General features: G+C 38.4%; 1 protein-coding gene across 3 annotated transcripts in view; it reads right to left on the minus strand.

Moving 5' to 3' along the window:
- ZFYVE28 (zinc finger FYVE-type containing 28) overlaps positions 1–23,582 on the minus strand; it is a 33,948-nt gene that overhangs the window by 8,332 nt on the left and 2,034 nt on the right. For 2 of the 3 annotated variants that reach the window (XR_015732611.1, XM_087887636.1), the window contains exons 2-6: positions 5,451–5,591; positions 3,943–4,080; positions 2,682–2,884; positions 1,683–1,772; positions 1,382–1,471 (exon numbers count right to left, since the gene is read on the minus strand). Coding sequence is in view for 2 of the 3 variants with exons in the window: in XM_087887636.1 (XP_087743762.1) it covers positions 1,382–1,471; positions 1,683–1,772; positions 2,682–2,884; positions 3,943–4,080; positions 5,451–5,591 (662 nt within the window). In the remaining variant the exon portion in view is untranslated. Of the gene's footprint in view, positions 1–1,381; positions 1,472–1,682; positions 1,773–2,681; positions 2,885–3,942; positions 4,081–5,450; positions 5,592–7,170; positions 7,343–23,582 lie in introns of those variants that run through there. The other variant, XM_087887637.1, reaches the window with a different exon arrangement.

Here is a 23,582-nt window from a genome sequence, read left to right on the forward strand (position 1 = left end):
TACACACAGAGTCTCATGGAAAGCACAATCTTAGTAAAACCAGATTGTTCATTTTTTAATTCCTTTTAGCAATCATTTTTGAGCATATTAATGACACCGTCATAAGTGTCACCTTGCTTTCTGGAAGGCCTTGAAGAGCTGATTCTTCCCTCAAGCATTGGTGTAGGATGAACCCAACAAGATGATATGTGGATGTGTGGGAGAGTGTTGCCCTAGGGGTACCAGAGTTTTTATTACGCTTGTTTGGTTGTTTGGTTGTTTTTATTATCTTGTGATTTGCCCAGGATTGTGTTTGTAATCCATAGCTACAATATATAAGTCTTTTAAATAAAATAAGAAAAGCTATACAGTACACCAAGTTGACTAAGCCTTTCATAAATAAGCTTTCATTTTCAACAGCTTTCAGAATTACTTTTCTTGAGCCCTTTCATTTCTTACCAGTGGCTAATGTTGACCATAATGCATCTTATAGAAGTACCATTACTGCTTTTTGCCAAGATAGGAGATACAATGTTTTGAAAGACTATTGTAATTGGCATTTGGCAAAACCAGAAATGAATAGATTTGCCATTAGCAAATACTATCTTAGTAAGGATCCATAGTAAAATAAAATTTGCTTTTGAAAGACCAACCCAATTAAAAAGTTGCCACTTCTTCCATCCTTATCCCCACCTCAGGAAAGGCAGGCAAGAGGGCTGTTTGAAAAGAGAGCTATCCAGAAAATTTGAATTAACAATCTTAGTTCATGTTCTACACCAGCTACTAAGAATAACTTGATGGCAGTGTTGAGAGATCAGCAGGGTTCCTTTCTATATCAGGAACAAATCTGATATGCAGACTCCTGTGCTTTAAAAAGCAGAAACAAGTTCATACATATGATGAAGATCACAAAAACATGAAATGTGATTTTCAGATGAAGGGAACTAATATGTCACAAGAGAATTTCAAAGGAATTTAAAGAAAAGTTGGACCCTTTACTATATAAATTCTAATCAGGAAACAGATTCCCAAAGTTTTATATGAAATAACAATTTTTAGACATAAATCAGGGTTGCAGTTATGTAGCAAAGGAGGAGAAAGAATTTCATAAATTGCAAAGCACTCTTTGGAGGAGCATATTATAATCACCAATGTCAACCATGCAGAAAAGCACAAGACGCAAATTTGAACTCATAGTAATAATTTACTGAGTAAATGTTTTGTCAAATTACTTGTTACAAATTCTTCTGCTAGGAATATATGGATCATGCTACTTTTGATCATTAGAACTCTCACGTCCAACATTTTAAGAATTCCAACCTACAGAAGTCTGCTTCTATAGTTTCCATCTTGTAGGTGGCTGATTTGGTAGTCAAACACCAGCTGTTTACTAAACACATACCTAATAATAGCTAGGCGTGGAATGGTGAACATCAGCTGGGGTTCATATCCATCAATCATCTCCTGAGTCAAATAGCCAAGTTTCAAAGCTCTAGGTAAGCAAAGAGAATGAAGAGGCAGAGAATTAGAAACTAAATCTGTGGATATGTCTAAATTCCAATTGATTATTTTGAATGTACATTGGGCCAAGATAGTTATCCAAAGGAATGCTTAAAGGTTTGCTTACAAAGTCTAGTATCATTGTATTATATATGTGCTGGCTCAGACTACAGAGAGTGAAGAAGCTGTGTCAGAATGCTCACCTAGCCACGGTTTCACAGAAGAGTACAACGATCTCCTGCTGCCTATAGATCTCTTCAGGGGATTTAACAGAAACTAAAGATGACACATAGCTGGAAAAGAGACAAAGTTTGAAGTCCAAATGAACATACAATGCAACCCCTCTGCATTCAAATCCCCAAACAGTTTCCCCCTTTTTGTTTCTTTATCAAATACTATTTTGCTATCACTCCTTAATATAGGTAGCCCTCAACTTACAATCATTCATTTAGTGACTGTTCAAAGTTATAAAGGCACTGAAAAAAGTGACATGATTATTTTTCACACTTATGACTATTTGCACCATCCCTATGGCCACATTATCAAAATTTTGATGCGTGTCAACTGGCATATATTTATGATGGTTGCAGTGTCCCCAGATCATGCGATCACTTCTTGCAACCTTCTGACAAGCAAAGTCAATGGGGAAATTAGATTCACTTTAAAAGCTATATTATTAACAACTGCAGTGATTCACTTAACAACTATGGCAAGAAAGGTTGTAAAATGGGGCAAAATTCACTTAACAAATATCATGCTTAGCAATGGAAATTTGGGGCATAATTTTGGTAATTGTAAATCAAGAATTACAACTGTAAATCCAGGATTATGTGTAACTAATTGGATTTATCCAAGAGGTTTTTGGCATTAGTGTGTTTATGATCCAAAGAACAGCAATTAGGATTTTTCATCTCTGAGTTCAGCTATCACTTATTGCTCCAGTTCAGTTTATTCAGTATATTACCTAATATACTTTACCAAGCCTTGTCCCTGTAGCTACCTTTTATTAATGAGCACCCCCACTCCAAGCAGCTGTTTTCATCTCAAAAGGTTTGTTCTGCTTATTGCTCTCAAGGTCAGGGACTCACAGCCCACACTGTGGTTCCTACTTTTAACTCTGACCAAAGTCCTTTCTAACCCCGATTTCTTTGTGGGATTAATAAGTAGGACATAAACTGATATATAAGTGAATTTAGTCATACCTCAGTTCAAACTCAGCAAAAAGCACATCAAAGCGGATTAATGCTCTCCGGATAGTCTCTGAATAAGGTCCAGGTTGGTTTAAGCTTTGCTCTCGGAGTACCATCCGCACCACCTCTAAACTGCATAGCAAATCTTTGGCCAGAGGACGCAGCCGTACTCCATCTGCCTCCTCCACATCAATGTAGGTGCGTGCCATAAGACACTAAAGGGAAAAAAACCAAGAATACAGGAACGCTCCTTATCCCTCAGCTACCTTTCCACAAGACAACAAGTTCTAACCCAGCTACGTGAAGGATGCTGAACAACAAGGCCCTCCCTATTCACCAGGACATCGCATAGCCCATCACAAGATTGAAATCCTGTAGGCCAGCTTGGAAAACAACTATTCACTTAACATCTACCCAGTTTAACCCTGACAATGCCTGGAAAGAGGAATGGTCCAAGGTACTTTTTGTGGCCTGTCTATTACTGATCCCCCTATCAAACCACCTGATTTTGACTTGCCTCATTTTGTCTGGTTGAAATTGAACAGACTTAGGTGTGATATTGGAAGAAGTGTGAAGAGGAGGACGAGGGGAAGGAAGAGAAGAATGAATAAAGAAGAAAGAAAAGGAGATGATGATGATGAAAGAAGAAGTAAAGGGAGGAGGAGGAAGGGGGAGGAGGAGGAAGGGGAGGAGGGGGAGGAGGAGGAGAAGGAGAAGGAGGAGGAGGAGGAGGAGGAGGAGGAGGAGGAGGAGGAGGAGGAGAAGAAGAAGAAGAAGAAGAAGAAGAAGAAGAAGAAGAAGAAGAAGAAGAAGTAGTAGTAGTAGTAGTAGTAGTAGTAGTAGTAGTAGTAGTAGTAGAAGTCTTTCCCCAACACAAATTGTTGCAGAGCAATACTCACAAGGTACTCTAGTTTTAATTTCTGAAATAATTCCAGGCTATATCTCAGTAAAGATGGAACCTTCATGTCCTAAATATTCAGCAACCATCTGGACCATACTAGATGATTTGTGAGCCACTCAGAGTTGTGGTGTAAAATGGACAATCATATACATATTGTAAATACATAAATAGCATTAAAAAAAAACAGAAGGTGGATATTGGAACAGCAAAACCAGATTATCAGAGAGAATGGTCACTCAAGTGCTTTATATCTGAGTACAACTCCATTTACATTATATATTAAACACAATACAAAAATAGGAGACATTTGATTTTACCAGAGCATATTTTTTAGCTATGGTGGCATCTCAGTGTCTTCCTTCCATGACTCACCTCAGCAGCAAACAACATATGGTTCCGTAAGTTGTCCACTAGAAGGTCTTCAGGGAATTTGATGACATAGTCACGACCATGACGTTCCTTGGGGATACATTCCTCCATGATCTGTTCTATGATAGCCAGTAATTCAGCCTGCCAGAAAGAAAAGAAATGTTTCTACTTTTTCTAAAAATATATTTGACATTCCCAACATATCAATAGACAGTTATCCATTCTTCTCAGATCCATACTGAAGGGCAAATTCATAGCCCTGCATTTGAGCTAGAAATTAATAAAGCTACAAAGAATCAACAAACCATAAGAGAGCACTTGTAATATGCTCTACACCAGGGGTGTCAAACTTGCATCGTTATGACGTTGTCATGTGACATATCGTGAATTTTTCCCCCTTTGCCAAACCGGGTGTGGGCGTGTGATGCATCCAGCCTGCGGCCCACAAGTTTGACAGCTCTGCCCTACACTGAAATCAGTGAAAAGGGGAGGATCCAGAATTGAGTTTGAACCATTTGCAAGAATGGGTCACTTTTTTCCCCTTTAGCTAAGAGATAAAATTTTACTTTGGAAATATAAAATTATTTTAAATAATTAGTAAGACACTGTACATTGCTGCAAAATGTCCATATTTCTTCTTGCCACTCAGTGCATTACAAGCTGCACCACACAACTGGTACTCTGGAAACAAGGAAAACCCAGATTAACCTTTAATGACAGTTTGGTGTAATGGTTAAGGCACCTATCTAGAAACCAGAAGACACGAGTTCTAGTCTTGCCTTGATTCCAAAGCCAGCTGGGTGACCTTGGACCAGTCACTGTTTTTTCAAGTAAAAAGGCAGTGACCAATCACTTTGAAATCTTGGCAAGAAAACTGCAGGGAGTTGTTCAGGCAGTTGCCCGGAATTAACACTAATTTGAAGACACCAACAACAACAACATTAATGTCTCAAATTCAATCCGAAAACATCTGGAGCACCACTTGAACACCATTGGCATTGACAAAATCACCATCAGTCAATTGCAAAAGGCAGCTTTACTTGGAACAGTTTACATCCTGTGACAATACCTTTAATATCATTAAACAACATCTATCTATCCCAGGCTCTTGGAAAGGACTCAAAAGGTGGAAAAAATGCCAATTGCAGTCTAAACACCTGGCTGTTTAGGCAGGGAACCATAATAACAATCCTTTAGTTGGTTTCCCTGAGTATGATCAGAATTGTAATTTAACCCATTTGAAGGACACAGGCTAAGTGGATTAATGAGTCAGGCTACTCAACTACCAGGGTTTGCAGTCCAGCTTGAGTGGAAGTGGTAGGAAATAGGATGACAGTTCATGCCATAAACCTCTTACTTGACAGGAATAACTTCTAGTTCTGGAGTTCCATCAGGACAAAGGCAAATAGAAATCTCTGCAGGGATACATGTGGGCATACAGGAAAAATGCAAGGAGGAAGTTCCACTTCTGTTTGTGAACGCTGTATAGTTACATTCACTCATTCACATACCTGACTAAGATGCAACTGGTTTAACAGTGTCAGATACTGTTGAGGATCAGTCTCTACATCCAGGCAGTTGATTTCTGTTACCACTTGAGTCACTCGTTCATCAGCATAGAAAAACTGTGACAGCAGTCTTGGATCAGAACGCTGAGGAGAGAAAGAGAAGCCTGGATTATACACAGCCATACAATATGAGACAATCAATGTTCAACAGCACCTTAATTGCATGTATACTTTGATATAAACAAAGAAACTCCCTTGGTACAGAAAAGTAGTTGCCAGGTGAATTCTAATCTGGCTTTTTCCCCAATGTGCTTGTTTTCTATATCTGGGTAATTTTTTAAATTAAGGCCCACACAGCCCAACCTGCATTTCATTGTGACAAATGAAGCAAAAATTATATCTGTAATCTAGACATATGCTTATAATATTTTAGACTTTATGTTTCATGTTTCATATTTTGTACTTTTATTTCTTGTGTTTTTATTGAAATGTGATGTGAATGTGCCATACGATAAATAACAGTCCAGCCTGCAATCTTACTCCAGGATGGGGACTGTATGGGCCTTCAGTTAGAAAAGTGCCACCTCTTTTTAAAAGCCCTATTCACGTGTTTATTCCTCTGCTTAGAGCTATTTTGTTTTCCTACAAAGATAAATTAAAGAAGATTTATAATTCCTCCTAAGTCAGTCAATAGCGTGCAAACAGAGTAAAGTCTTCAACTTTAGATGATGGGATGTTGAGGCAGGAGCCTCTGATTCTTATCCCAGAGAAAATGATTGTATAATTAAGGAACGGAGAATAGACACCTTCAAAAGTTGACAGTTTACTGGATATATGGCTGCAGACTCAAAACAAGCTGGAGGGAAAGGTTCAACATTTGGGGGGAGGGGTGCAACAAGCCCAGAGAAGACAGGATTCCAGAGTGTTTCAGACAGAGAACTTTTGTATATGTCAGGTTTCCCAATTCATGATAATCTCCTTGTCTAACATTCTGGTGCCTGTTTGGGAATGCACAGCAGAGAGGTTCATTCTTTTGCCTGATATGAAACCCTGCTATCAAGCACAGAAGGGAGAGAATTTTCTTGTTACACATTTTGCAACTATTTCATTGAGCAGAAATTCTCCAAGGGCTGGTTGCTCAGCAATATCTCTACTTAATTCAAGTATCAGAAACCAATCTCAGTTTTCTAACTGAGCTTATCAACACAATAGAAAGATTAAATGTATACTACAGGAGAACTATGAATGCAATGCAAATTAATATATAACTAAAACAAACATAAAAGAAGCTAAATGGACTACAGAACCTTGCAGTATATACTTGCAAACGGGCGTGCAGAATCTAAAAGGGCATGATGTAATGTATAACAAAGGTGGAGAACGTTTCTGAAAAAGGGTCCACTGATAGGCATTCAGCTGTTTAGGATGATCCAAGGCCCCACAGAACATCTGTGGAACTGCTATGAGTATTAATCAGGCTACCTGGCAGATAAAATTGCTCAGATCCACTCTGATTTAACTGGGCAGATCAGACTGCAGTGCCTGAGGCATGGTCTGGTGGTATGACCTGGGATGAGTTTTACCCAGTGACTCCTGAAGAAGTGACAGGGTTCTCTCTGTTGTCAGCTTGACCCCCATTCCTGGGTTGTAAAAGTGGCCAGAGAGATGAGCCATGATTGGGTCCATGCTATGGTCTTGGCCTTCTTGTATGAGATGGTAGTACCTTTTGCTTTGAGAGAGCTGGTGAGGCAGCCTCTGCTCAAGAGGCTGGAGAAGGTTGTTGAGAAGATTGTCAGTTTGCAGTTGATAAGAACTCTCATCAACTGCAGGAAATGGATTATGTAGACCAGTTTCAGATGGGTTTTGGATTGGGATTTAGCACTGACATTGATCACCTGTGATAGAGAAGGAAGGGAGATGGTAATGGAGGTGGCCACCCCCATCCTTGTGCTTCTTGATCTCTCAGTAGCTTGAATATCATTGACCCGATATCTTTCTGAACCAACTCTGGGGGTTAGGTGTTGCGGTTATGGTTTTATGGGGGTTCACTTTCTTTCTCAACAATTAGTTTCAGTTGTGTAAATTGGGTGGGATAAATCACTTCCTAGGCCATTCCCTCTCTCCCTAGGTCGGCTAGGCTAACCTTTTTGCCATCGTGTGCCAGGAGAGAGGATGGGTGGGGGAGGTTTGCACATGCGCGTGCCCACACCCATAATCTTATGCGCCCTGCCCTGCACAAGCAACACCCTCCCCCCCCCCCGCTCCTGGCACGCAATGGCCTGGTAGACCAGTTTTTATTATTTATTATTATTTAAATTTCTATACTGCCCTTCTCCTTTCGGACTCAGGGCGGTGAACAGCCAAAAATAAAACATTTGTACACAAAAGTTAAAATAGTTTTAAAATAATTAAATAAAGTTTGGCCCATAATTTAAAACATTTCAATTAAAATCAGTATCAATTTTAAAACCAATATAAAATCAGGCCAGCCCGGCTAACTGAAAAAAATAGGTTTTAAGGGCCCGACGAAAAGTCCGGAGGTCTGGGATCATTCGTATCTCTGGGGGTAGATTGTTCCAGAGGGTAGGAGCCATTACAGAGAAGGCTCTCCCCCTGGGGGTCGCCAGCCGACATTGTCTGGCTGACGGCACCCTGAGGAGGCCCTCTCTGTGAGAGCGAACTGGCCGGTGGGAGGCAATTGGTGGCAGAAGACGGTCCCGTAAGTACCCCGGCCCTAAGCCATGGAGCGCTTTAAAGGTGATCACCAACACCTTGAAGCGCACCTGGAAGTCCACCGGAAGCCAATGCAGCTCGCTCAGGAGAGGAGTCACATGAGAGCGCCCCGTCGCTCCCATAATCCCCCGCGCAGCCGCATTCTGCACCAGTTGGAGCCTCCGGGTGCACCCCAAGGGAAGCTCCATGTAGAGAGCGTTACAACAGTCCAGACGAGAAATGACGAGTGCTTGAATGACCGTGCGTAAGGAGTCCTGATCTAGAAAGGGGCGCAACTGGCGTATCAGGTGAACCTGATAGAAGGCCCCCCTGGCCACGGCCGTCATATGCTCTTCTAAAGACAGCTGTGCATCCAGGAGGACGCCCAAGTTACAAGCCCTTTCCGTGGGAGCCAGTGATTCGCCCCCAATAACCAGCGATGGCGCCAGCTGGCTATATCGGGACGCCGGCAGCCACAGCCACTCGGTCTTGGAAGGGTTGAGTCGAAGCCTGTTTCTTCCCATCCAGACCCGCACGGCCTCCAGGCACTGGGACATCACTTCCAAGGCATCATTGGGATGGTTTTTCTTTCTCACCTGGCTCCAGGTCCCCTCTATGCATCTGGGAAGGGGAAAACAACCCCTCCAGAGGCCTGAAACGGCCCATTTCCCAATGCCCGGTGGAACAGGAAGTGACTTTTTTGCTGTCCCCAGCCTCCAGAGCCTCTCTAGGAGCCAGGTGAGAAAGAAAAACGGGCCTTCCACACACCCTCCCAGGCCCTCCGGAGGCAGGAAACAGCCTGTTTCCCTACTTCTGGTGGGCCCAGAAGGCCCGAAAATTAGCTGGCTGGCACGCACATGTATGCCAGAACTGAGCTGGCGTGCCCACTGATATGGCTATGCATGCACCTGTGGCACGCATGCCATAGGTTCGCCATCACAGCCCTAGGTTATCTAGCATAAGATTATCCACTGGTTTGGGGTTTGGTATCATCAATACATTGATGACATACAATTATATCTTTTGATGGTGGGCTGGTCAAATGGGGCTGCTGATATTCTGTCCTAGTGCCTGGACATTTTGTGGGTATAAATAGGGAAGAACTATCTCTGACTTAATCCTACCAAGATCAAGTGACTTGAGATAGAAATGTTCCACCTACACTATAATTCTGAACAAAGTAGCACTTCCCCATTCAAGAGTGGTGCACAGTCTGGAGGCCTTCCTAGACCCACAACTGTTACTCCTTGAGCAAATGGAGGTTGTGACAGAAAGGCCTTTGCATCAGCTGTATGAGTTGAAAGCTCTCCAAATTGGGAAGCCCTTGAGACAATCACTCATGCCTTGGTCAGCTCATGGCTTGATGAGCTCTACGTAGGGCTGTCTTTGAAGTTCATATACAAGCTTAACTGGTCCAGAATGCAGAGGTACAGATAATGATGGGCAAGCCTCAGTATGCCCATGTAACACCTTTACTTTGCAAGTTGCATTAGTTACTAGTTTGCTTCTGGGTATAATTCAAGATGTTGGTAGTTGCCTATACATGGCAAACAGCCTGATTACTTGAAGGAATGCCTTTCTTCCATAGTATCTGCCTGACCAATTAGATCTGGCAGAGTTGATGTGCTCTAGGTTCCTTTGATTAAAACAATGTTATCTATCAGAAGCAGATGTTCTCTGCTGTAGCACCTGCCTTCTGGAATAAAGATCCCCTCGAGATCCAGGAGGGTTCTGCACTGCTGGTATTTTGGAGAGCCTTGAAGCCCTGGCTCTTCATACAGAGCTTTGGCAAGGTAACTGAAATCTTTTCTGAGTAATGTGAGATTACTTTGCTTGTTGTCTGGTTTGTGCCACCTTTGTTCTTTGCTTCTATTATTGCATTATTTTATTGTTCTGAGTGTTTTTAATCTGTTCAGAGTTGCCATAAGTTAGGCAGTGTAAAAAATGCAATATAGTATTATAAATAAGAATAGTAATAGGAGAAGAGGCAGAAGGAACAAGATATGAAAATTATTATTACCAGTTTAGTTCATAACAGCAGATTAACCTTGGGATCAAGCTTGAAGTTTGAAAATACTGCACTGAAATCAGACAGTAACAGCTAAGGGATAACATCTGTTATCCCTTTGAGCCCATTCCAAAGAAGAGATGCAGTTCAAATCTCAGACAGAAATGAACCCTAGCTTTTCACTCAGGTTCCACTAACAGGTAGGACTATTAATGTGTTATGTTCAAAGGTCTGAAGGTTTTCTATCACTGCAATAAACAAAATGACAATACAGCCCCATTAATCGGCTGCTTTGTTCTATTCAGATGGGGAGATTTGGGTTGTTTGTAATGGTAAAACAGGGTAGAAATTTGGTAAACAAAAACAAAATAGGTTGTTTCCCAAGTTAAGTCATGTCATAATGAATCTTTAAAAACACAAAACACTTCCTTTTTCTTGCTACAGACCAATAGCTACAGTAGCTATTTCTCAAGGACTGCTAACATTTAATCAACTCAGTCATTCATACTAAGCACCGTGTTCTTGTTGTTTCTGACTCTTTGTCAGCTGACAGAGATAATTTTGTGAGGATAGTTTCTCAGTAACGGCTTCTTTGAGGTCTGGTATGCTCATGTTTATGTCACTAGTGTTGGTATCTTGTCATCTTTTCTCCCATCAACTTTTTGTTTGCGTTGTCCTTGATTTTTCAAACATCTTTCTTGCCTCTGCATTATGTGTCCAACTTTTCAATATTAGTGTTTCCAGTCAGCCATTTGGTTTTACTCCTTCTAATACTAAATTATTTTGTTTTTTCTTGAAGTATTCTCAAAAACTGTCTGCAGCATTATAATTCAAAGGAATACATCTTTCTTTGTTCGTGTTCTCACAGGGCTTTCCTAAGTGTTACACAGCTGTGAAATCTAGACCACGTCCTTGACAGTATATAATCTTGTCAGTCTGATGTCTCTAAATATGAATGATTTGTCTCAATCTGACTTTGTTTTTGCCAAGTAGCAACATGTTTTTATTTCATGGCTACAATTACTGTGTTTCTGAACTTTTGATTTTTTACAAAAAAAAGATCTGTTATTAATTCAACTTCGTTTCCACTGTTTGCTTTGAGTTGACACTGCTTGTTATTATAATCTTATCTTTTTTGTTATTGTCATTTTGTTACTATTGATCATCATGCCACATTTGACCTCCCTTTGTTATCTTCAAAAGAGACTTCATAAGTACTCCTAACATCCAGCCACCAGTCTGGGTTGTTGAGGTTTCTCCTAGCATTTTTAATTCCAGTTTCTATTTCTTGTAGTATGTTCTGTAGGCAAGCCAAACAAATAAACTAACATTAGTTCTTTTCACAATTTTAAGACAATTTGAAATTATTTAATTGTTCCATTATTCCAATCTAACTGGTCACCATACAAATTCAATAGGCCTGCTTTTCTTATGTTTTTGAAGACTACTGAAAATTTGTTGTGGTCGAACACCACTGGAAGTTTTTCTATACTATCATCTATTAAGAAAAATGAGCTTTGCTGTTCCCATTATTCTTTGGAAGTTAGCAATATGATCTCAGGTACTCCTGCATCTTCTGAATCCAACTTGTACTTTGTACCGTTTTTATCCCATGTACTGTTGAAGTCTAGATTGCAAAAGCTTGAGCATTATCTTACTAGTATATAAAACTACCATGTGAGATAAATACAATTGTTCAATAAGTTGAACACAACACTGTACTTTTTTAGTATTGGAATATAAATTATTTTTTCATTTCTTTGGTCTGCTGCTGGGTTGGTGCCTACAAACTGCAGACACCAATTTAACAGCATGATTTGGTAAAATTTTAAACAGTTCTGCTGCTTTATCATCAACTCTGCAGCATTATTTGCAAAATTTCCTAGAGTCCCTTTAACTTCACTTTCTGGTATATCTGTTTCTAGTTCAGTTAGATCAACAGTTTTAGAAACTTTTTGATAAAGTTCTTCAACACATTTGTACCATCTCTAATTTCTTTCTTCCTTTTGCAATACAATTTTGCTTTCATATTTTATCACATTCATTTTTGTATATGGGCTTACTTGATTTCTGTACTTTTCTTTAATAAATCTCTTGTCCTTCCCATTCTATTTTTTTGCACTGTTTATTTAAATACATCTTCTTATTCCTTCTTTATCTTCTGTAGAACTCGATGTTTAATTGAACAATTTTTGCTCTGTGGTTATTTGTCTTTTGCTTACCACATTTTTTCAGTTACTTTTGATGGTTTAGCAGACAACCATTTTGCTTCTTCTTTTTTTTTTTACTTTTTGCATTTTGGGATATTTTTGTTCACTTCATTTTAATGAAGTTACAGATTTTAGTCAATAGTTCTTCACACAGTCTATCAAATTAAGTCCATTAAACCTTTACTTTCAACATTCATATAATGTTGAGCTCATAGCTTGATTGGTCTGTCGGTTTTGGAGGGTTTTGTTTTGTTTTGAATTGTAATTTTGCGATAGGTTATGATCTGAGCAGGTCTTGTTTTCACTGACTTATAGAATTTATCTGTCTTTGCTTACAGAACAAAAAAGAGAGTTTGATTTTGGTGTTGTCCATCTAGTGATGTCCCTGAGTAGAGGTGTCTTCTAGATAGTGGTGTCCTATTTAATATCTGCACCAAGCCCAAATTTTCTTATCATTCAAGATACTATTCTAGCTACAATTAGTATGAAGTCTGTTTTGAGAATGGGAGTAGCTCAAACTTTTGCAAGAGATCTTTTCAAGTTCTGTTTTATTTATTGATTTAAAAAAATATTGCCTGAATTACACCTATACTTGGAGTACAGATGTAGATCAGATGTTAATTAATTTACCTAGAATTCCATTTGAGGTCATTTTATCATTTTTGGGATTGCATTTATGGTAAGTATTCAACTTTGATCCATTCCTTTTCAACAAAAATAGCAGCTGCATTTTTCCATGATTTTCTTGTCTTCAATACAATTTCTGATATGAAGTGAACCATTCTGGTCTACTTCATTGTCCTGTTTTCTGAATGTTCATTTTGTTTGTTTGGCAGAATACTGGAAGTGTTTCTTCTTTTTGTCTCCAGTGGATCTTCATCCCATCCTGTCTACAATATGACCTAATCTTTCTGAACACATTATTAAGCTGTGCAAGCCCCTTCACTATTGCAAGTTAATAATCCATGAAGGGAATTGAGTATCCTAATGGCCATTAAATAAACTCTATTCCTCTTCATTGGAGCAAAGGACAGATATAATATAAATTATAATGGCATTCTTTAAGAAAGTAGAAACCATTATAATACTTCCAGTACAATGTTTTTTCTGCCCGTGTAAACAAAGCCCATATACAGTGGTTACTAGATACGGTTTATAGAACCTTTTTTTAAGGATCTTCACCTCCCTGGGAAAAAATAATTCTGATTGTACCTTAACAAGGCCAAAGAGCTGTACAAATAATAACTAAGAAACCTCAGTGAATGGGGCTGTGTTTCCTATTTATCTTAAGCACATCACCATAACTAGTACAGTAAATGTAGTAGAGTACTAATTCTTAAATTTCCTTGTAAGCTATTTGCCTTCTTGTTTTTCATGCTGTACCTCTCCCTCTGCAAAACAAATAAGAGGGTGTAGGCCTAATCTTAAAAATGTTCTAGGGCCACCAAAACTATTTCTTACTCAGCACAGAAAAGTTAACCCTTTTCCAATATACAGCATTCTCCAAATGACACTGGATCAGAACAAGCAAAGTCAGCACCACAGATTTTAAAAGATTGTCTTTTTTAAAGTGACAGAATTGTCTAACTTAGACAGAGAGCTTTCTCCCACTACTAAATTAAAGTGCAACCCATCTGCTAAAGCAAAGAAAAACAGAAAACTAAACAGTGACTACCTCCACAAAACTGGAAATAACAAGAAGTAAACAAACTTTACAAGAGGAAGAAACAATAAAAGAAGTAAACAAATGTACAAGAGGAAGAAACAATAAAAATATAATAGATATAATAGATATCACCATTAAACATCAACATCTGCCTATCTCTAGGCCTTCGGAAGGACTCAATAGGTAGATAAAAATGTCAAATCTTGTCTAAACATCTGGCTGACTGTGCGACAAACCATATTTAATAAGAGCAGCTTTGTGCAGTGGCTAAGGATCCAGGCTAGAAACCAGGAGACTGAGTTCTAGTTCCACTTTAAGCACAAAGTCAGTTGGTGATTCTGGTCCAGTCACTCCTTCTCAGACCTAGGAAGGAGGCAAGAGCAAATCATTTCTGAAAATCTTGCCCAGAAAACTGCCAGGACTAGTCCAGGCAATTACCAGGAATCAGCATTGAAACACAGACCTGAAGGTACATGCACACACATAATAAGTATGTCATAGAATTAGAATATTTCATAACCATGCTATTCTAAGTCCTGGCAAGTAATTTCCTTTATTTTTCATTGGTTGCTCTAAGAGACAATAACAAAATGAAGGAAGAAGGGGCTGACCAGAAAGTTGGAACATATCTACAACAGGCTGAAATAGCTAGTAAGCCCTTCTTTGCTATCGGTCTTCTGAATTTCTTCTTAAGTACTACAGAACGAAGTTTAACACAGCAGAGCTATTGTTGAATTGGGGTGTGGGAAAAGCACTATTTCAACAAAGATAATTTAAATGTGATATGAACTTACCTATATATCTTCTAGGATATGGTGAACTGGGCTTTCTGCCTCCCTCAAGGGGTTCTCTAAAACTTTCCCACAATGTCCTGCTTACTTTGTTTGCAACAGCTTGGGAGATGTTGCTGTTCCTCCTTTGACAAACAAGGCTAAACAAAGCAAAAAAAAGTGGCACCCTGACTTTGTTAAAGTTCTTGAAATTTCCTAGGTTTTAATGGTCTCTGCCTGCTCATTATCTAGATCAACAGATTGGATTTTATTGACAAATCAAAATCAAACAGTTTTCTTTAACTTTTACATATCTAAACTTCTTGGCCTGGGGTTTTTCCCATTAACTAACTTGTTCATAGGCTGGAAAGGAGGTGAAGGCAATTTTTGGAGACTTAGAGGGGGTGGGGAGAGAGAGAGGGAGAGAGAGAGAGAGAAGTATCCAGAGCATTTTTGTATCATGATTAGACACAAATGCAGAAAGGCGCAAGGTCACACAGACAGAATAGCATCATTGTTTAGCAAGAATTTCCTTTCCTCCCTCTAGTATGATTAAGAATATCAAAAACAGATGACAAGGAACTAACTGGGTTGGATTGTAAATTTGCACAGTGTAGTAATCATTTTCAAATAGTTGACTTTGTAGTGGCATTTTAGAGTCAAGATAAATTATAATGCAATTTCAGGATGTGCCCATCCTTTTGGTATAAAGTCATACCACATGCTTGGGAAGGCAGGAAGCTTTAACCAAAAAAAAAAAAAAAAAAGGATGTTCTCATAAGTACAAACACTGCACTTGTAGCAATCACTAGCCAACTAATTCTACTCATTTAGCTGATGACACCCCTTGAGTTCACATAATTATTAAATAAAAACCCAGAGAAATGGTACAGGTTGAAAAGTCAAATCTACTAAAGCTAAGCCTGACTGGAATTCCATTAGGATTTTTACATAGGCTTACTCCTTGCAATCTAAGATCTGTTATGAGTCACAGACTGCTTAATTTTCCCCCCAGAAACCGAGAATAGTAATTTGGTTTTGTTGGTTAAAAAGTCAGCTCCCAGAAAGACATTAGATTCCATAATAAAAAGCCAGGTAAGGGATGTAGCAGTTCTTAGCCAAAGATTCCAATCAGAAAGGAGGTGATGCTAAAAGACCTTGTAAGACTCCAAGAGAGATTACATCTCCATACTTAGCCTCTTCCAGTAAAACTTCTCTGGGTGGGAAATGTGGACTTCTTAAACAGGATTTTTGCTGAGATGTTAAAATTTTGGGACAGATTTGCTTAGACCTTCACATCTGATCGTGAAACACTTTGAGGATAACACTCATATGGATTGTCCCATACAGTTTTAGTTTCAGTGCCTCTGGAATGGGTGTTGTAGGATAGGTTGCAGTTCCTGAGGCCCACTTAACATCTGTCCACTTGTTTCTCCTCAATCATTACAACAAAATGAGAATGTATAGATTGACTAGTTTCCTAAGGTTATAAATGTGTCTATGTAGGTGGGAATAATATCTTAGCACCCTGATTTAAATTACAATGCCATCATCCAAGTACAAATACATCTCTTTTGGACAAGATATATGTGTTGCAGCATTGCTAATCAAGATAACTTTGGAGGACTGGGATTCTCTGAATCTATTATAAATTGATTCCTCACTTTTTGTTGACACTGAAATATCTTCAGTTTAATATGTGGCCTGTTTGGCATGACAAGAGAAATTTGACCCTATTCATTAACCAATATATTTCAACATCTTTCAGTACCAAGGCAGTATTCTGCAGGGTTATATGACTCTGAGAGAAGTTGTCTTGGAACAGAGAAGTACTGATGGCTCACAACTCCATTTATCTTCCTTAAAATCATGCAAAGTTGCAGGAATACTCTGTAGACTGAACACAAGCCAGTAAATTGAAGCTGAATTCAGACAAGGCAGAGGAACTTAAAGCAATAGTTTGGCCAGAAAGGTGGGAGTTAATACATTCTAGATGAAGGCTTAGTTATATTTAACTCTGTTTTAATTATGGAGTGTTATTTCATCCATTCTTCACTATGGTCTTTAGCTGGCCATAGAGATACAGTAGATATTCTGGTTGGTTGGTATTCTGCTTAACTACCAGAATATGTTTTACATGGGACCCTAACCTGTTGAGAAAGTCCAGACGCAGACCCCGCTGAAGATGTCACCTAGTTTGTTAATGAAACGTCCAGCAGTTAAACAGAAAGCTCCGAGAACAGACCCCTGCCAAAAGTCCAGATGGCACACAAATGTAGTCAGATTACACTTAGGGAATAAATATTTGAAATATGAATACAAAAAAATAGAAGCAAATATGCGCTTCATTGATTATAGAAAGAGCTTTCATTTGTTGATCATGCAAAGCTGTGCAATGTGCTTAGAAAAATGGGAAGCCCAGAATATCACACTCTCCTAATGCAAAACCTGTAGATAGGTTGGTAAGCCACAGTCTGAAATATGGAGAAACAGACTGGCTCCAGGATGGCAGATAGCTGTATAGTACATTCTGTCTTTGTGTGTTGAATATATACAGTATTGAGGTAACCTGAATTGGAAGATGATAAGCACAGTTTAAAATGGAGGAAGGAACATGCACTAGCAGTATTCTGATTATTGAAGTGCAAACAATCTGCAACTCTACTGAAAGTCAAAGAGCACAGTTAGTAAGATTAAATATAAAGAAGATGATAAGAGATACAGAAGCCAGTCTTAGAATTGACAAATTAAGATATGAAAGAGCTGGATAGCTTCCATCTTTCAATAGTAAAGGAACCAATCATTAGGAAATACTCTGCAGACCAGGACTTGGTCAAATAGCAATGAAAACCTTGGAAAAGGTTTTCTAATATCTATTAGAAATTATTCTAATATCTACAAAGATCAGAATACTGTAGTGCAGATAATGGCTCAAAATATTGAGATACTGTGACACTCTATGGAAGTGAGTTTAGGACCTTGAAGAAGGTCAACAGAAAGAATATTGACACTTTTGAATTTTGGTATTGGAATGGACAATGCGGTTTAGAATATCATGGATAGCCAAGGAAACAAACAAATGATGATCAAACAAATTAACTCAGAGTTCTCACTGAAGTCTCAAATGACTAGGCTCAAATTATCCTACTTTGGGCATATTATGTGAAAAACTCACTCTCTGGAGAAGTGTATATAATGCTGGAAAAAGAGAGAAGGAAAGAGAAGAAGAGGATGACCAGCAACAAGACACAATTACAGTAGCAATGGATGCATATCTGAAAACCTGAAGGACTCAGATGAGGAACAGAATATCTTGGAGAAAGTCCATCTATATGATCACTAAGAGTCAACAATGATTTGATGGCACATGATCAACCAATTCCACTTCAAATATTCAATTCTAACTTTAAAGCAACTAAAGTAGCACCTATTTTGGTTCTAAGAAGTTTTGGTCTTGATATTCACTGTTTGCTCCTCCATGAGTTTTTTTCCATATTCTGATCTTTTAAATCTTTCTATCTCTCCTACACAGGTAAAAACCTAAAAAAATGTGCTTATTCAGTAACAGCAACCTGTCTTTATATTTGTTATAACTTGTTTTCCAACAACCAGGGGCTGCAAATAGGTATGTACAAATAAATAACAATTTTCTCCTGTCCTGATCCATTTCATGTCTTTTATACAGCACTCATTCCAAATCCACAGCCTTTTTGAAATAAAAGCTACACAGAATGCAGTAGACTGAACCTTTTATGCAGTTTATTACTTTTTTGTGTTCAGCTCAAATTTTCCATTTATTGGACCATTTATTGAGCTATTGTCATAACCACAAATGATGTCATCAAACCAGATTTTACACTGACCTGTATAACAAGACTGTCAGTTTGACCAATTCAGCCTCTATACTATTTCTTGAATAACTTGAATTACACACATTCATTCTTATGACTGACACAGGAAGCTGGACTTAAGGTGTGATGATCAGAATCTTTTGGCTATCCAGTATAATTAAATCAACATGCAGTGTCCCCATCTGTACGTCATCAGATAACAGCATCCAAATACTAAAAATCTGCGCATGACTAGGTTCAGTTTGGCTTAAACCTATTATGTGTACCTAGCCGCTGTGGTTTGCAAAGTATTGTTTACAGTTCTGGTTTATTTGATTATTAAATAAGTCACAATTATATTTATACAAACTATCATTAATGAAACCATGTCTTAGCATATGTGAAATAAGTCTATATACTTTCGGAACAAGTTCCTTTTCTCCAAACAAGCACTTCCAACTATTTAGTGGTTTGCTGGATTAATATAGATCCGTCATGGATGATTGTAACAAATTATGGCCTCAGTTTATTGATAAATGTAAATATACATTTTTATACTTTTTTAGTTTTGCCTCTTTTTATAATTTAGTATATTTTTTTAAAAAAGTATTAATAAAAAAATTAAAAAGTTACTTTCCCTTAAGAAAAATCATGATGCAGGAAAATAATAGCAAGAGACTATGTATAAAATCTTACACAGTCTGCAAAATACAACAGCTAACAGAATTCAGCACTAAGATATATGCAAATGGCCTTTTAGCAATGTTGTGTTAACAAATACAAAGCATGTTACTGGAAAAACATGATGAAACACTATAATGTGGAAGATACATGCTCAGCTAATTATATATAAACTTTACTTCATCCAGACATCACAATGGTGACCTATTTTCTGTTCCTGGTGTTTTATACGCAACAAAATTATTAGACATACTATGTTGAAAATATTTGTATCCAGACATTCCTTTAGGTGGAATATCACAAATAATTATTAACATTAAATCTAGGAACATTAGAAAAGGGTCAGATGCCATTCAACATATACTTGGGCTAATGTTTGAGGAAGACTGGATAAAGAACAAGGGTTAGTATGTAATTATTTAACCCTAGAATAAACTCAATGAAAAAGCTGCTGAGGGATCCTTTTATTGCAAAGAGCTAAAAGGTTAAATCAATTATTTTCAAAAAGGGCTCCTTGTTAAGCAAACCTTATTTTAACCTTCAATGACATTATGAGTTTAAAACCAAGCTAAAAGTATTACACAACTTATAAAAAATATTGACTCAGCTCAGGATATTTATAGAGGAGGCCCATGATAATGAAATCCTGAAAAGATTGCCAGAAAATCTGAAGGTCTTTGTCAACTCTGAAGCGAACCTGGCTGAAGCCATCTTGTGCTGCCTCATAGTTGCCATGAAGCCAGAGACGGTGGAGGAATGGAGGAAGTAGATAGCCAGGCTCTAGTCAAAACAAAATGCTTTCTTGTGGGAACCAAGGTCATTGAAACAGATGGCTGTTGAAAGAGAAGAGCCTGCCTTCCATTTTCATTGGACAATGTGACTGGTGACATCTGGGAGGGGGGGGTTGATTCTTTTAATTAGGTGGAAACTGTGGGAACTGTCAGAGTTGGTTTTTACCCACTATACCGATATGATGTATCCAATAAACATATCCTTTGAGGAATCTACCTGCCTCGGAGTTATGCTTTCAATGGGTGCCTTACTCAGAACACTGACATTCTTTGGCTAAAAGTGCTCAGCAATAAAATACAAGTGATCCTCAAATTACAAAGGTTCATTTAGTGTCTGTTTGAAGTTACGATGACACTGAAAAAAAGAGACTTATGACAATTTTTCACACTTACAACCGTTCCAGCATCCTCAGGGTCACGTGATCCAAATTTGGATGCTTGGCAACTGGCTCATATTTATGAGTCATGTGAGTCATGTGATCCTCTTTTGTGACCTTCTGACAAGCAAAGTCAATGGGGAAGCCGGATTCACTTAACAAACATGTTACTAACTTAACAGCTTCAGTGATTCACTTAGCAATTGTGGCAAGAAAGGCTGTAAAATGGGGCAAAATTCACTTAACAACTGTCTTGCTTAGCAACTGAAATGTTGGGCTTGATTGTGGTCCTAGGTCGAGGGCTACCTGTACCCTCTCTCTTTCTGAGCTTTGCAACTCACTGAAAACCTTTGATCTTTTCAGCTAAAGATCATTAAAAATGTAGGATGCAGATATCCACAAATGTTTTAAGTTAAGTTTCTCTCTTCTGCTGACCTCTTCTGAGTCTTCTGAGTGATTTGGAGAGGGTTGGTATTGCAAAGATCTTTCACAGGGCTTCTGTTTGGTCCAAACCATGGAACAAGAAAACTACTTCATAGTTCCCTTTGAACTGTTCGGCATGAGGATGAGACTTTGGGAAGGAGCTACTGTATGATGACCCCAAACTTGTTTTGGTTACTGGGCAAAGCAAGTTTTTGTGGGACGCTGCTCACAATACATACCAACAGTGGTGACCACAAGTCTTGAGGAAAGAAGCTGATTTCTTTGAGTAAAATATAATTCGTAGTGACTTCATGGATGAGCTCATGTGGTTTTCTTATTAATAATGCAGAAGTGGTTTGCCTTCTTCCAGGATGTTTTTCTTCAACTTCCTAGTTTAACCACCAGCCAATGACATAAATCTAATGAAGACCAGGGAAACAGTCACCCTGGCACCTGCAGGTAAGAAGAATCATGGCTATCCCCGTCTGCTGCTCATTCCTTTCCCCAAACAGAAAGGTGTCAAATACGGGGGGGGGAGGAGGGGGGGAGTCAATGTATAGAAGTCCACATATAAGGTCTATCAACAGACGCATCATGTCCTCAAAGGCCTCTCCATGGAAAGGTAAGAGCTTTGTGCCTGTTTCCCTGGCATGGGTGGGAGGCGTACAAAAAAAAAAAAAAGCAAGGGAATCTACCAATTGGAAACTGTGGAAAGCGTGGTATAGACAGAACTCAAGAAAATGGAAACTTTAATGTTTGAACTACTGGAGTACAGTCAAGTTGTGACAATTACATCAAATCTTTTTCTCCTATGTACCTAGATTGATAAAATGGCAACTTAATGCAGGAAAACATGCCTGTCTTCCTAATGGCAGCAATAAGCTACGCTCATTTTAGAACCTAGACTTATAGACTTACAATAACTTTATTGTCACTTTGAATGTACACTAATTGGCATACATTAAAATGAAATTTCATTGCATACAGCTCTCAAAGGGTCACCACCTCCAATATACACTACATATAGTGTATATATACACTAACTGACTGACTGACTGACTAATTAACTAACTAAATAAATAAATAAATATGCATATACCCACATATATTATATGACACGGAGAAACAACACAGTCTAGTTTGGATGTCTACATGTACATGGCGAGAAAAACAGAATTCAATTTGATATCACACAACTGATTCAATTTGATACCATACAACTGATATCATTTTTACACTACATATAATCACTGATTTATTTTTTCAGAACAGGATTGTTTAACACACACCCAACCCACAATGGCTTACACCCTCAATTTGTGATTCCCAAAGCATCCTGTTTACCCCACTAAAATTTAGTGACAACATAACTGGATTGATTTTCAACCGTTATAAGAGTAGGATGTAAATAAATTAAAGATTAAACATAATTTAAACTTCTGTAAACTCCATGTTTTAATAAAACAATTAACTTGTCTAATATGCACAGTAATTTAGTGAAGGTCTGATACAGCACAGTCCTCCATGCCAATAAAATTAAAATCAACACATATAGAAAATAAAAACTGAAAGGAAGAGGTTAATATATTATGGAAAAACATGTCGCTCCCATATACATTCAAAGTATAATGCTCAGGCATAGCGTTACTCAGTATTAAACAGGTTCTCCTTAAGCCACAGCATGGCTAAAACAAATTATAGACTGTGTTGAAAAAACTTCCCCAACACCCTCCTTTGAGCATGCTGCCTAGGAGTTCAGAGACTTGATGTCCCAACAGGTCCAGAAGATACCAAACTGGGAAGAGATTGTGTTGGCACATACATGAAGTTCAACTGATGCATTCCTTTGATGTCGGGTGAAACCCAGTTATCTTAAATCAAACAATACTTGAATAACTAGTTATATGAATTCCAGCATGAGTGTAAATCAGGAATACAAAGAGAGAAAAAGTTCTGGTATAAAACCATGCTGTCATGTTGCACTTTTCTGTACTCTTGGTGGCTCTTTAAGATTCCAATGCCATGTGTTGCTATTGTTAGGTTCTATTAAATCCTACTTGACTCCTGGTAACTCTACGGATAACTATCTGAGCCATCCTGGCTCTTGCTGCTTACACATTTCTTGCAGATGTATTTATGTGAACTCCCATAAGGCTCCAGAATTGATAGGGATGGTGCAAAAAAAAAAAAAAATCAGAAAAGAACAAAAATGATGAAAAAAAAAGGCCCTTGGTGTCATAGATATCCTCCTGGAAGACTGAGATATTTCAATCAAGGCAAAATTTAAGATAGTCAACTCAGCGGAATTCCATTATGATGTTCAGATGTGAAGGATGGGCTCTGTGCAAGAAGAAGAGGGTTAACTCCCTTGAGCTAAGGAGGAGATTGCTTCAGATTCATCAGAAACACTGGCTGAAAAACCAACCATTTGTTACTAGAAGAAATCAAGCCAGAATGCTCACTGCAAGTAAGAAACAAAACAAACCTTTATACTTTTGATATGAAGACTGATGCATCTGCAGAAAAGATGATAATGCTGGGCAAGGTGGGTGGCACACGAGGTGGACAAATTACCATAAACTACAGAAACGCAATGCAATTTACAGCTTACACGCCATATGGCAAACTTTACAGGTCTACCAAGTGTATAGTATACTTCTCAAATTA

This window comes from Pantherophis guttatus, chromosome 2 (assembly GCF_059756535.1).
Source record: "Pantherophis guttatus breed Tessera chromosome 2, ASM5975653v1, whole genome shotgun sequence".
Taxonomy (NCBI): Eukaryota; Metazoa; Chordata; class Lepidosauria; order Squamata; family Colubridae; genus Pantherophis; species Pantherophis guttatus.